The following is a 14,255-nucleotide window of genomic DNA, read 5'->3' as shown; positions in this document are numbered from 1 at the left end:
AGAGAATAGGTGGACTCCTTAAATGGTATGTATTTATATAAACTAGCCTCTGAGCACGTGCTCACTCGCATGTCCAGAGGCTTTTCTATTTTTTGGGTAAGGGTTAATTTAGAGCATTTATTATAATTTTGGATTACTACATTTTTCAATCACAAAAAAAACCTAGGAGTGTGATGAGTATTATGTGTTTGCAAGTGAAATAACTTTTTCATCACACCCCTAGGTTTTCATTTTGGATTACTACATTTTTCAATCACAAAAAAAACCTAGGAGTGTGATGAGTATTATGTGTTTGCAAGTGAAATAACTTTTTCATCACACCCCTAGGTTTTCTTTGTGATTGGAAAATGTAGTAATCCTAATTTATAATAAATGCTCTAAATTAACCCTTACCCAAAAAATAGAAGAGCCTTTGAGCACGCTCTCATGCACGTGCTCAGATGCTAGTGTGTGTGTATTTTGAGGTTATGCCTCAATTGTTGTACAATTTGCTTAAGCCCTGATCAACTTGAATGCTTGCCTAAGCTCTAAGCTCAAGTGTGTGAAAGGGAGCGATTGAGCGCTTCACAACCCCTCATCTATATTTATATAATATTTAAAAGTTAAAGTGTAGTATTCATTGTTGCTATGCTCCTATTGAGCCACATTAGTGTAGTAGATTGGTTCATTTTGGTCGACTTTGATCCACTTTGGTCTGTTCAATCCATTCTAGTCCACTTCAATGAAAGCTTAAATGTTTTGTATATGGGCTCTGGACTCCTCATCTGCTCAAATAGAGTGAAGTCGATCGAAATGCTCGCTTTTAGAAATTGTTTAATTTTTAGGGAGATTAAATTATTTACAATAAGATTTAGAGAATAAATTATATATTATATCACATCTCAAAATAATTTTACATTTTCATGTGTAGTGACTAGATTCTTTAATATTTTTTTTTTTGTTTTGATATAAAATGTTTGGGTAAAATGCTAAAAAAAAAAAAAAAACTCCCCGAGGTTTGGTTCAATTGCTAATTAACCACTTATGCTATCAATTTTCTGTTATAATTGTTCTTTTTTTTTTTTTTTTTTGAGAAAGTTATAATTGTCCAAATTGGTACCTGTATATCACTCTTGTTAACTATAATTGATAAAAAAAATGGTCATGTGGTATGCATATATTGTCACTTTTATTTTATTATAGTAGTTGTAATTTTTTTTCTCTCTTTTTTTTAGGTTGACTTATTCACAAATTTGTTGGATTGCATAAATGCTAAATTGGATGATTTCCAATGAGAGACACTAATACTCAATTGTATGACTTCAAGGATAATTTAAAGTGGTTGTAATACAAAATGAACTGGTTAATTTGGATAATTTTTAAACCCTTAGAGTCAATAATACAAAATTGATAACACATGAGGTTGGCGCAACTCCAAGGAGTCTTTTTTGGATTTTAGCCACTTTTTTATTTTTAATAAGAAAATATTTTCAACATTTTCAGGTGTTGTAATTTTTTTTTTAAATTTTGTTTTGATGTAAAATCTTGGTCAAATTGAAACATTTTCGATATGACAAGTAGTGTAAAAGTTGGAAAACATTAGATGGCCAATATTTTTTGTAAAACATTTTCCAAAGCTTAAACACACTGACCCCTCCTCTTTTCTTTGGGGTGTTATTATTATTATTATTATTATTATTTTTCTGATTTGTGTTTAGGTTGGGCGAAAATTCTAAAATAATTTTTGTAAAATTTTCAAGAACACAACCAATCATATAAATAACCTTAATAAAAAAACTCATTAAAAATATTTAACACCATTAATTGATTTAGGGGTGTCAATTCAGTTTAGCATGTCAGGTTCGTGTCAAGGTAGGGGTATTCGACTAAATAATTTAACTCGAACCCGACCCATTTAATAATTGTGTTATGATCCTTCAACCCTAACTTAACCTGTTAATAAGGCGGGTTGACCTAACCTAACCCACTTGACACATTTAATAAACAGGCCGTGTTAGGTTGACACAAATGTGACACAATTCATTTTCAACTTGCCTAAAATTAAGTATAAATCTATCTAGAAATATATATATATATTTTACATCTCAAAAGTGGTGTATACACTTCAAGTCTTTAGCCCACATTCAAAATAATATAGTTCAACAAACATATAACATTTATTTAGAAATAAGTTATTTACAAAAATATAAGAATGTTTAGAGATTTAGGGTTTGTAGGGTTTAGAAATATAGGGTTTGTAAAGTTTCAATTTCCAATTATATCCCTTTATTTTTTTTTTTAATTACCTACTTTTCTTTTTAATTTAAAATATAAGTTGGATATAAAAGATATTTGAAAAATCTAAAATAAAATGAATATTTATTTGTTATACAAGTTAAACGGGTTATATTAAAAAAAACATTTCAAAGTTGACGCAAATAAATTGGGGTGTCAAAGGATTGTGGGTCAAGTGGGTTGCTCGCTTATGACCCATTTCTTATCATATCAATGCTTTCGGAATCGACTTGCTTATGACCCAAATCTGTTAAGACCCAACTTTAACCCATAAAAACTCGTATTAGGTTCGTGTCGTGTTCACAGATTCGGTCAAATATTGACAACCATGCCAAACACCTAAAATGATTTCAAGAAAATTTTCAAAAATACCACCAAATATATAAATAAAAATAATAAAAAACTCATTAAAAATATTTTACATCAAACAATGGGAAACTTTTTTAGATTCCATATTCTACACATAATGTCTCTTTTTGTCCAATCAATCAAAGGCAGAACAGAATCTCTTTTTGTGTGTGTGTAAAAAGAAGAGTAGAAGGTGGGCAGAACAGAATCTTAAAAGCGACGGACAAACCAATTTTTGTGTCAACTTTAAAGCTCAATGTTCCGAATGTCCTTGCACTCTTACTAGTTCAGTTTTAGTCTCAATGAACCTCTACACTCTCATTTCAGCTTCAGTTGTGGTCGTTTTGGCCATCTTCTTCTCTCTTCCTCTTCTCAACCCCACCTGTAAGTTTTTCGTTTCCACGGTCATTGCTATTCTTAACACTTTGTTTATGTTAAAAATTGCATTACTTTTTTTGTTTTGGCAGATTGGTTGAATTTGAATTTGAAGTCTTGGTTGTGGATACCAATACCATCTTCTTCACTGTCTTCATCGTCTCTGATAGCAGACTTGGTGGTGAGGAATGGTGTGATATACACAAGCGATGAGTCTCTTCCTTTTGCTGATTCTATGGCCATTCACAATGGCAGGATTCTCAGACTTGGTAACTTCTCCTTTGTTCAGGTTCTGCTTCTTCTTTCTCTTATTATAATAATACCCATTTATTGAATTTAATAAGACTATGTGAAGAATATGTGTGTGTGTGTGTGTGTGTGTTTGTGTTTTATTCGGGTTCTTCTTCATAAAAAGTTTCATTCTCTTATACCCAGTTGCTATTTTCTAAAAATATGAAGCGTGTGTGTGTTTTCCAGGTTCTTCACAACATTCTTTAGTAGCCCCATTTGCTAATTTCTAAAAATATGCACCATATGTGCTTGTGTGTGTGTGTGTGTGTGTGTGTGTGTGGTGTGCAGGTTCTTCTTCATCATAATCATCATTCCCTTATACCCAGTTGCTAATTTCTAAAATATATTAAGCACATGTGTTTGTGTGTGTTATCCAGGTTCTTCATTTTCACCATCATTCTCATGTACCCATTTGTTAATTTCTATAAATATGAACCATGCTTTTGTATGTGTGTTGTTATGTTCTTCATCATCGTCATTCTCTTATACCGAATTTAAATTTCTAAAATATGAAGCACATGTGATTGTGTGTGTGTTTGTGTTTTAATTGATGCAAATACTCCTATGTTGAATCCTCTTCTTTTCCCAATGTTTGGTTTGTGATGGAATAGAGAAAAGAAATGAAAACATGAGGAATAATAAGCCCACCAAAATGTGGTGGGGTAGAAAAAAGAGTAAAATGGATGTCATTGTTAGTTAATCAATAAAATTGATTCCTAGAAACTTTTTGGTGCCTGTAAGTTGTAAAAGTTTCCTTCTCATGCATTAATTACATGAATGCAGGAGCTGGCAGGAGATGGGACTGAAGAGTTAGATCTTGGAGGAAAAGTTGTGGTTCCTGGGTTTATTGATTCCCATGTACACTTGATTTATGCTGGACTACAGGTCTAGCAGAAACATCAACCTCTAAATTGATCCTGTTCCCAATTATGCTTCATTCACCCCCCCCCCCCCTTCTCTCTTCCTCTTAATATTTATGTTCTGAATTGGTTAACAAGATTATCCCTTTCTTCTCATTACTTTCAATAAAACTGACTTTTCAGAAAGGAATTATGTATACCATGAAAATCATTTTTTCTATATTGAAAATTTGTAATGTGTTAAAAGCATTTTTACCGTGTACACGAATATTCCATTGCATCTATCATTCACATGACTAGTTGGTGATGATGTAGACTTGGTTTGAACTATCATGCATTCTGTATACAAGAAGACAACTGTGACTTTATGCTTCTGGATTAGCATTTCAGTTGTTGAAATCCTTGGTTTTTTTTCACTCTTTAAAGATCAGTACATGGAGGCTATGTGCACTTCATTGTATGTTTCAGTGTATGCCTTGCAACTATAATCATTTGATGCCATTGCCACTATTGCTAATTTATACACACACACACACATCTATAAGACCATCATTTTGGGTATCCTTTCTTCCTATGCGTGGACAGTAGAGAGCCAAATTTCCATGATATTTTTGAACTGAAACTTTAAAAGTGACTCCTGGATCTTTGAACTTGAACAGGGTGTCTGTAAATTAGAAATTTTTGTTTTCTAATGATGCCTTTTTCCCCTCTCCCCTTCCTTGAGTATTTGGACTGCTGCCCCTAATTTTTGCTAGCATATTTTCCCAAAATTTTGTTTTATTTTTTATTTTTTTTTTGTGAAATGATCTTTATTTCCAACACACGGATCTAAATCTTAATGTTGAGCTGAAATTTCATCAGTGTAAAACAGATGGCAAGGGTGGAACTACACGGTGTAAATAAAAAAGACGAGTTTGTGAGAAAGATCAAGGAAGCATTGAGAAGTATAACTTTCCATCCTTTTTCTTGTTTTTGAGTTTTGACTATCAATTTTCCTGTGATTATAGACATACACATGTAATAACTATATATTTGCTGATCAACAGCTGATGTGTCAATTCATAGTCTAATCAATGGCTGATGTGGTTTTATAGTAATCAATGCATTCTGTTAACCCATTGTGCCGGCAACATGAACTTATTGTAGCATTTCTTCCTTGTAAAACATGAACCGTCAAGCTTAAACTTTTCAATTTGTTCATGGTTGAACAAAAATTTTCAGATGCAAAAGAGGGTTCCTGGATTTTGGGTGGTGGATGGAACAATGATCTATGGGGAGGAGAATTGCCACTGGCTTCTTGGATTGATGATATTACACCTTATAATCCTGTAAGTGGTGACTTCATTAATTTTGGCTTCTAGTATGAATACTAACATTCAGAATGGTGTGGACCTAGTTAAACTATCTTTATATGCAGGTTTGGTTGAATAGGATGGATGGCCATATGGGACTGGCAAATTCATTGGCACTAAAGTTGTCTGGAATTAGTAATCTAACCAAAGATCCTGAAGGTGGAACCATTGTGAGAACTGTTGATGGAGGTAATATCAAATTTGATTCATTGTGTTAAGCACTTCTAACTGCTCAAAGCACCTGGTTTTATCAAACGGGCATGTTAATTATAAGATTTAGTTCTCTCCTACATTCCGAGTATCAAGTCTCTTCAAGCTTTGTTATTTTAAATCAATATATATATATATATATATTTTTTTTTTTTTTTCCTTCTCTAGAAAAATACAATGGAGACACCTGTATGGAATTGAACCCATGACCATTGACATTTTTCTGTCAAGATCTCTCTTTTTCCTCCTCATCAGCTAATTAAGAAGGAACCTTATTCACCACTCCCCTTTATATACATTTATATATATATATATATATATATATGGTTAAACATATTTTCCTGTATTTGGCATATTTCATGGTATATATATTTTTGAACCTCTTCTATTTCTTTTAAAGGAAAATTTTTGTATTGCCAAGAGCCTTGTAAGTTGTAACAATTGAATTATAAAAAAGAAGGAAATTTTCAAATCAGAACACTGGATGCTGTGTTACAAGCTCTACTGTTTCACAAGCATCATTGCTCTTGGTGGTTAACACAACAAAATTTTAGCAGTCTGGGTCATAAGTTCACATTACTCATGACACTAAAATAAATTGTGTTAGATGTTATAAATATATGGCCAATCCCTGTTGGCATGCAAAGTTAGTGTTGCATGTTCCTTAACCTCTAAATTCTCCCTTAATGATTGATCTGATTCAATTGTTTATTTTATTCTGGTACTGGAAGAATTTCCCATTTCATAATTATATTTATGGATTCTACTGTCAATCTGATTAGTGCTAAACTACTAATAAAGATAAAAGACCTTATAAATGCCATATATTTGCTAATGGCATAGCGGTATATGTTCCTTTTTCAATTCTAAGATTCTTTACATGTTTAAATAGGGGGACATTGCTACAATAAATAACTTGTATTTCGTTTTGATCATCAAGCAGAGCCTACTGGATTGCTGATTGATTCTGCTATGAAACTTCTCCTTCCTTATATTCCAGAGGACACGGTGAATGAAAGGAGGGAAGCTTTGGTTAGAGCCACTAATCATGCCTTGATGAGGGGTGTTACAACAGTTGTTGATTTTGGGAGATATTATCCTGGGGTATCAGCAGAGCTTTCCTGGGAAGACTTCTTAGGTCTCAGCTAAATCTTCTTAGGTTCACTGGATGTCATGTTAAATGAAATTTATATTTATCAAAGAATAAATATGTGTGTGTTTTATTTTTTAAGTATTCTTTTGAACATGCACTTCAACACTTTCATAAGGTAAAAGGGAATCACAAATTCACAATAAAAAAACCACCAAAATGGCTATAGAATGTTGTATGATTTTTTAATGGCTTTATTTTGAATGTGTTTTAAGGAAAAGAAAAATCTATTGGAGTGCAAAGTAAAAAAAAATGAGTTTCAACATTGAAGTGCAACATAATAGAAAAAAACCAATAATATCAATTAAAATCCATGGGACATCTACATGGTCCCCTTGGATTGATTGTTGAATTTCATGTAGTCATGTCAAGATAGTAATATATTAGTGAGGGAAAGATTGTACTTTTAAAATATAGCTTCCAGTCTTTTGTTGTCTCTCTGATCTCTTTTCTCAATGCATGATCCCATAAGTTGTAAATAGTTCAAATTCTATGTTTTTAACATTTATATGTCTGCATCATATGCAATATTATTATTGTGGTGGTAATGCCTTTTTACCTTCATGCACTTGTTTTTTATTTTTGTGATTTTTACAGATGTGTATCAATGGGCTGATGCTTCAGAGAAGATGATGATCAGGGTTTGCTTATTTTTTCCAATGGAGACATGGTTACGTTTACTTGTATGACTGTCTTATCATTGCTCGTTATACAAAGTGATTCGATTGTTAATAATTTCTTTTTTGGGTTCTGCTTGCATTGGGTGACTAACTGGTGTAGTATTTCTCTTATTTTAATGAGGTAGACAATGTTTGTTGGAAACATCCAGGGCCAATCCTAGTCAAGGCCCAAGTCCATTACCTCAGTCTAGATTCATTGTAATAGATCCTATTTGAAGTGCAAGCAAAGTAATCATAATTGTAGCAACCCTACTTGTAGTTCAAGTAAAGTAACCTTAGGGTAAGTTTGGAATTAGCCTAAGGTTTACTTAATTATATATTCCCCTCATTGGGTTCAATGTAACACACACAGTTCGTCATAGTAAAGCTGTAGGCTCTAAGAGCTTTCCACTGTTGATGCAAGCCGTTAGGCTGGACCACTTTTCTCTCATTCACGCTCAATTCTAATAAAACTTCTATCAGTGTTTGTTTTGTTGCTCTAGGTAATGGATCTATTTGAATATTGTATAGAAAAGTGGACCATGGTTTCCACCTTTGTAGAACCATGTGGTCAAATCAATTAATCAATGATTTAGTAAGTGTCAAGTTTGTGTCATTAAGAATGTTTTAAGTAGCAAATATTCTTTTCCACTCTGGTTTAGCTATGTCTATGCCAGTGTCGTTACTGTGCATGGTTGTGAATCCAGGTTATGTATTTTAACTTTATCTCAAATTTTGTGGATGAGACTGGGTTCCCGAAGGTGACAAAATGGCTCTTCTGCCAAATGATTTCCCTATTAGGATGAGACATGGACAGAAATTTCTCAGAAGTTTGGTACAATTTTATGTTGTTTGAGCATTTTATTTGTTTCCAGAAGGTTCATTTTAGGCTTAAATACACTATTGGTCACTAAAGTTTGGCACTGGGCTAAAGTTTAGGGACCGACAGTGCATTTTGGCCTTCATTTTATGTTTAAAATACCATATTGGTAGTTGTACAGTTGGATCTTAAAACCATAATACTGTGTCTTATTTTGTTCACAAGCAACTGGACCTTTCTAAGAATTTTCTGTTTTTTGATGAGTCTAATCTAATTGGTACTTTGAGTGGATGCTTTAAATTGTCCCCCATTAACTGTTGCTCACTGAGTTTTGTAATTTCCACTTAGGATCTAATTGGAAAAATGGGTCGTGCCATAAGCCAGTGGATTTACTTGGGTGGTGTAAAGGCTTTTGCTGATGGGTCTTTAGGTTCGAATAGTGCACTTTTTCATGAGGTGAGGACAAAGATGTTTTAGCATTCCTAGAACTTTTATATTTGTTCAAGTCCATCTATTATCTGCACTTACATCTGTTCTGTAATTTTTTTCCTGTTAGAGGTTGAATATTTCTTTAGCTTCTAGTTGGCTTCGTTAGATGTACTGGATCTCAAACCTAAATGGATAAGCCCCATGATTGAGATCACCGCCCATACAAGTGTGCCGTGTGCCTGGTGCGGTTATCTACACTCAACCACTTAGACGTATTAAAAATAAAAGGACAAAAAAGCTTAGTTAGTCAACCTCATAACTGCTGCTTCAACTGTGTTATGTAAAACTTTATCACAAGATGATTTTTATCATTTATCCTCTCTGTAAGCTAATTTATCTAAGATTTGTGTTTTATTGTGTAGCCGTATGCTGATGAGCCTCACAATTACGGCCTGCAAGTGACAGAAAGTGAAATTCTTTACAACATGACCATGGCATCGGAGAAATCAGGCCTTCAGGTGTTTCCTTGATTTACAACATCACATTATATGTATTAGTACTAAATGGCTTTGCCTCTACTTGGTTTCAGGTTGCTATTCATGCCATAGGTGATAGAGCAAACGACTTGATCCTGGATATTTATGAGTCAGTTGTTTCTACTAATGGAATGAGAGATCGAAGATTTAGGGTAAATTTAAGAAAATGATCAACAATATTAAAATTTTTGTTGTTGTATATTTTGAAATAAAGGAGACCACCATTCCTTTTGGTAATGTTTTTTGTTTTTTTGTACTGGATTAATGTTATCAGATTGAGCATGCACAGCATTTGGCACCTGGGGCAGCTGCCCGATTTGGTCAACAAGGGATTGTCGCTTCTGTACAGGTTTTTATTTCAACTAGGCATTCTCTTTTTTGAATCTTGCTATTCTTATGCTGTTTGTAATCATTTGTTTTTGGGACTTTCTGCATCAAGGCTCACAATTAACAATATTCTGTAAATTTACTGCTGAGTGCAGTCATTAGGATGTATAATTCCTCCTTTCACTTGCTACTGTGATCGAGTTTGATTTTTAACATTAATGAAAAAAAATGCAAAATGCAGGCCAAGTGTCTACGAGTCTTTAGAAAGGGAAATATATAATATAGAAAGAAACAAGAAATTTACGTTGATTTTGGATGCTTGGAAATGACCCCTACTTGTTCATTAAAATTGAAGGAAATATGAAAGTGGAGACATAAATCAAAGTATAATTCATTGCAAGATGATTTGTTATTCCCTTGTAGTATGATATCTCTTTCTTTCTTGGTGTTTCAGTCTTCCAATTTGTGGTTGGAACTGGGAACCATCTTGATTGGATCAATTCGTTTCTGCCTTTTTTTTCTTTCTTCCTTGTGGCTTATCGTTGCCCAGATCAGTGAGATTTAACATGATATATCATTTTTGAACAGGACAACATGTATACTTGCAAACTCTCTCACTTTGTATGAATATTTTTTCATGCTTGCCAATTTGAACAGCCATTGCACCTATTGGGTGATGCTGATTCTGCTACAAAGAAACTTGGGACGGACAGGGCTCAAAAGGAATCTTATCTATTTCGGTCACTCTTAGCTAGCAATGCCCTGTTGGCATTTGGTTCTGACTGGCCAGTAAGTATTCTGAGATTCATCAATAACTATTTGTCCTTGCATATTACTGTTTATAGACTGATATACTTATTAAATTAATTAGTAATGTTGACATACTGTGCATAATTTTATGTCAGTGCTGTTGCTTCAGGTTGTAGATATTAATCCTTTAGGTGGTATCAAGACAGCTATGAAGAGAATACCTCCTGGTTGGGATGATGCTTGGATTCCATCAGAGTGCCTTACACTGAATGATGCATTAAAGGCGTAAGAAATATTAAATATTTGATCCTTCAGATGTATTTATCTTCTTATTATCATAGAATGAATGCTTATTTGTTTTGAGTGTGCACATATAAAACCAAATTTGTATGCTTGGTACAGTGCTATAAAATAGGAATTGTCACATGTGAGTTCAAAAAACCAAGTTGGCTAGCATGGGTAGTTGAGTTCCCCTAACCAGACTTGACATGTACATTTGGTGGTGCAAACCAATACTCCTCCCCTTCTTCCTAAGGCTTCGGCTGGTTTCAGTGTGAAATCTTTTTCTCATATAATAAAGAAATCCTGAAGTCCATGTTTTGATTGCCAAAATGGGGATATACAATATACATAGATATATAGTATCCTAAAATAACTAACTGGGGATAAATAATTTAATAACTAGTCCTTTTTCTGGCATTTGAGCAAGCTCTTGATTCAGTCTAGAAGTGTAACATTGTCGTGATAAATCAGTAGTGGTGGCTGTAATAGCAGAATCTCATATGCCATTACATCAGTAATGGTGATGATAATGGAGGCATTTAATTGTGATGACTGCCTGGTGGTGGTGGTGGTGCTAACATGGGTGGCTTATGCTAAATTACAAACATGGAGTGACGTGTTAAGATAATGACTAAAGACTATAATCATAGTTTGCCAAGATTGGAATTAGGATATACCATGAGCGTCCTTTTTTCCTGTTATTATTGTTGATTGGTGTTAAGAAGTTACAGATTGGAGAAGTATTCAACTGATTCCAATGGAATGGACTACAGATTCTTTTGAAATGTCATTGATTGATGCACACCAATTGAATTGAAGCTGATATGTTTTGTAGTGCCACTAAACTAAAGCTAAAAGCAGGGTGGTAAGATGATTTTGCCACATGTAGTAGGACACTTAAATCATCTTAGAGGTAAATTATGTTACCATGCATCTATGTAGCTCAAGACCCACTAGGTTCATATGTATTACCAATAGGGAAAAAAATATATCTTAGTGAGGAAAAAGTGATTCAAGACAAAGTCCTAATGGTACATGGGCATAGATTGTCAGAAAAGTACCCCCTCCAAACCAAATGACTCATGATATAATATAATGTCGAAGCATATCCTGACATTTCCACATACAAGATTGTACCAATAAATCTTCCCCAAATGCTCTGTAATGGCTTACCAAACACTCTAAATAGAGCCATAACAATTTGGTCAGTGGTTCCTGATTCAACAAGGGGAACCCCCCCCTACAGATGCTAAGTATGCTGCATTCCAAAGTAGCAAATGCTGCCTCCATTTATCACCCCCTGTAAATGCCAGCCACATTAATATCTTTAGTCTTAATCCTTCATACCCAAACAAAAATATCCACCAGTAAGCAACATCCCTGCAAATTTTCTAACAAAAAACAATGTATTCCCTCCATCCCCAATATCAATTTACTTTTTTTGTTATGATTCAATGGTCTTTTTTTATTGATGCGTATTTTGTGTGTGTGTTTTTCCTTAAATTTATTTGTTATTCACCTGATCAGTGCCTTCTACACCTGTTTGATATCACTTCTTTCATCAGCGTCAATCACATTTGTACATCAAAAATTTACGCTTTCACGCTGGCAGGCACACTATTTCAGCTGCCCGTGCATGCTTCCTTGACAATGATTTGGGATCTTTATCACCTGGGAAACTAGCAGATTTTGTCATACTATCTACTGATTCATGGGATGACTTTGCGGCAGAAGGATCTGCATCTGTTGAGGCAACATATGTTTCTGGGGTACGGGCCTATCCCTGAAAGCCTTCAAGTGAAGTACAGAATATAGATACTAGAGAAAACGGAGTAATAGCTCCTGGCTGAATTTTATTGGGAGTAAAACTATGGTATGGAGTTGCATCTATTGGGGAAACAAAAGATATGTCTAGTAGAAAACAATTCTTGGACACGATATCAGAAGATATAATCAGTGTCAGTGATCGTTCAAAGATGTTAGTATGATTTCCATGTAGATATAGAACATCAATGGCTATGTTAATGAAGATATAGTCAGTGTCAATTGTATAAGAAGGCATCCAGTTATCATGTTTTGCCATGCTCAAGAATTAGTGATTCTTGTGCCAATATCTTTGTATTAAATGTCATCACTGCTAAAGTTGAAATGGTTCCAGGTGGAGAAACCGTGAAATTAAGTGCTGCTTTGGCCATCAGTTCTACTACAAATTTGTTCTAGTTAGGCTTGTTGGTTGAGGATTTATGCCTTAAGTTTCATTCTGTAAAGCCTATTGTGAATGAATGAATCTAAGGGCATACCAATTTTACACTCAATTTCACATGTTGAAATGGTTGGCCATGAGTGTGGACACTCACGGTACACCATTTTTTATATAGACCCATCATTTTTTATAATATTTTTTTACTACTCACAATTGACCATTTTGGCAAGCTATGAAATCGAGTATGTTGGTGGTATTGTTGATAGTGGGTAGGGCAGCAAAAGCTCGCAAATTTAGCAAAAGACAAGTTTGGTCTAGTTGCCCACAATTGCTGTGTCCTTTTGCTACCTACACTATATTGCCTTTCTATTGGGGAAAAAGAAAAAAATAAAATTTAAAATTCTATCGCATCTATTTTAAATAACAGTTTTGATTTCTAAGTTTTGAAAATTTAGGATTTAATTTAGGCTAAAATATTATTTTGGTTTCTAAACTTTACCAAAAACTTGTTTTTGGTCCCTAAACGTTAAAAAATTCGTTTTTTGTTTCTAAACTATTGAAAAGTTTATTTTTTGTTTCTAAATAGTTGAAAATATTTCACTTTTTATTTTTAAACTAAAAAAAAAAAATCATTTTTCATATGTAAATTATTAAAAACAAAATGCTGCTTTTTCGTCTTTATTTTTGTCTCTAAACTATTAAAAAAAAAAAAACTTTTATAAAGTTTAGAAATGAAAAACAGATTTTTGGTAAGGTTTAGAACCAAAATAATATTTTACCCTTTACTTTATTACCACCCCTATAATATAAGGTTTAAAATGATTTTTTATTTTGTTCAAAATGAAATTTTCCTAAAAATATGGTTTTGACTTGTCATAAGAATACAAGATTATATTCACTTCCCATAAAAAAAGAAGAAGGTTATATTCACTTAAAAAAGAAAAAGAAAAAAAGAATCTTATTCCATAGTACTAAATCCACTTCATTGCTGGAGAGAATCTACGTTTTGCACGCTGTTTACTTCCCTCAACAGTGAACTTACACGATGGGCTTGCAATCAATCATAATTACTTATTTTCGGTATCTTATTTTATAATGTGAAACGAAAAATTAAAAACTAAAAAAATTGAAAGTTTGATTATTTAAAATAAAGATGAGACAAAAATAATATCAAAACCGTATGTAATACATAAAATAAACAAAAAAATAAATTTATAAACACTTCCGAACTTGAAACTTGAAAGTAACAAACAAACTGATTTTTAAAGGTTAATTACTTATTTTGGGTAGTTTATTTGCATAATGTGAGGCAATTTTTTTTTTTTTTTTTTAAATTAACTTATATTAAAAATACTTAAGATTAAATTATTTAAAATAAAATTGAGATAA

General features: G+C 33.2%; 1 protein-coding gene across 6 annotated transcripts; it reads left to right on the top strand.

The window, feature by feature from the left end:
• The first annotated feature begins 2,770 nt into the window (after nt 1-2,770).
• Nucleotides 2,771-12,862, top strand: LOC115986688 (protein LONG AFTER FAR-RED 3-like). Of its 6 annotated transcripts, none has more exons than XR_004090822.1 (15): nt 2,771-3,006; nt 3,090-3,286; nt 4,072-4,173; nt 5,020-5,092; nt 5,370-5,476; nt 5,566-5,689; nt 6,654-6,848; nt 7,458-7,543; nt 8,688-8,795; nt 9,191-9,286; nt 9,358-9,456; nt 9,579-9,653; nt 10,289-10,420; nt 10,537-10,666; nt 12,276-12,763. XR_004090822.1 is itself a non-coding variant. In XM_031109932.1 (15 exons), the coding sequence occupies exons 1-15, from the start codon at nt 2,925-2,927 to the stop codon at nt 12,344-12,346; spliced, it is 1,710 nt and encodes a 569-aa protein (XP_030965792.1). In that variant the 5' UTR covers nt 2,771-2,924; the 3' UTR covers nt 12,347-12,441. The 6 variants fall into 6 exon arrangements, 5 of the variants coding, with proteins under 5 accessions (XP_030965792.1, XP_030965791.1, XP_030965793.1 ...); XM_031109932.1 differs by having other exon boundaries at nt 10,551-10,666; nt 12,229-12,441; XM_031109931.1 differs by having other exon boundaries at nt 2,772-3,006; nt 10,551-10,666; nt 12,276-12,862.
• Nucleotides 12,863-14,255: the final 1,393 nt, after the last annotated feature.

This window comes from Quercus lobata, chromosome 4, assembly GCF_001633185.2.
Source record: "Quercus lobata isolate SW786 chromosome 4, ValleyOak3.0 Primary Assembly, whole genome shotgun sequence".
NCBI classification, from domain to species: Eukaryota; Viridiplantae; Streptophyta; class Magnoliopsida; order Fagales; family Fagaceae; genus Quercus; species Quercus lobata.
This window is presented reverse-complemented; position numbering and strand designations above follow the sequence as displayed.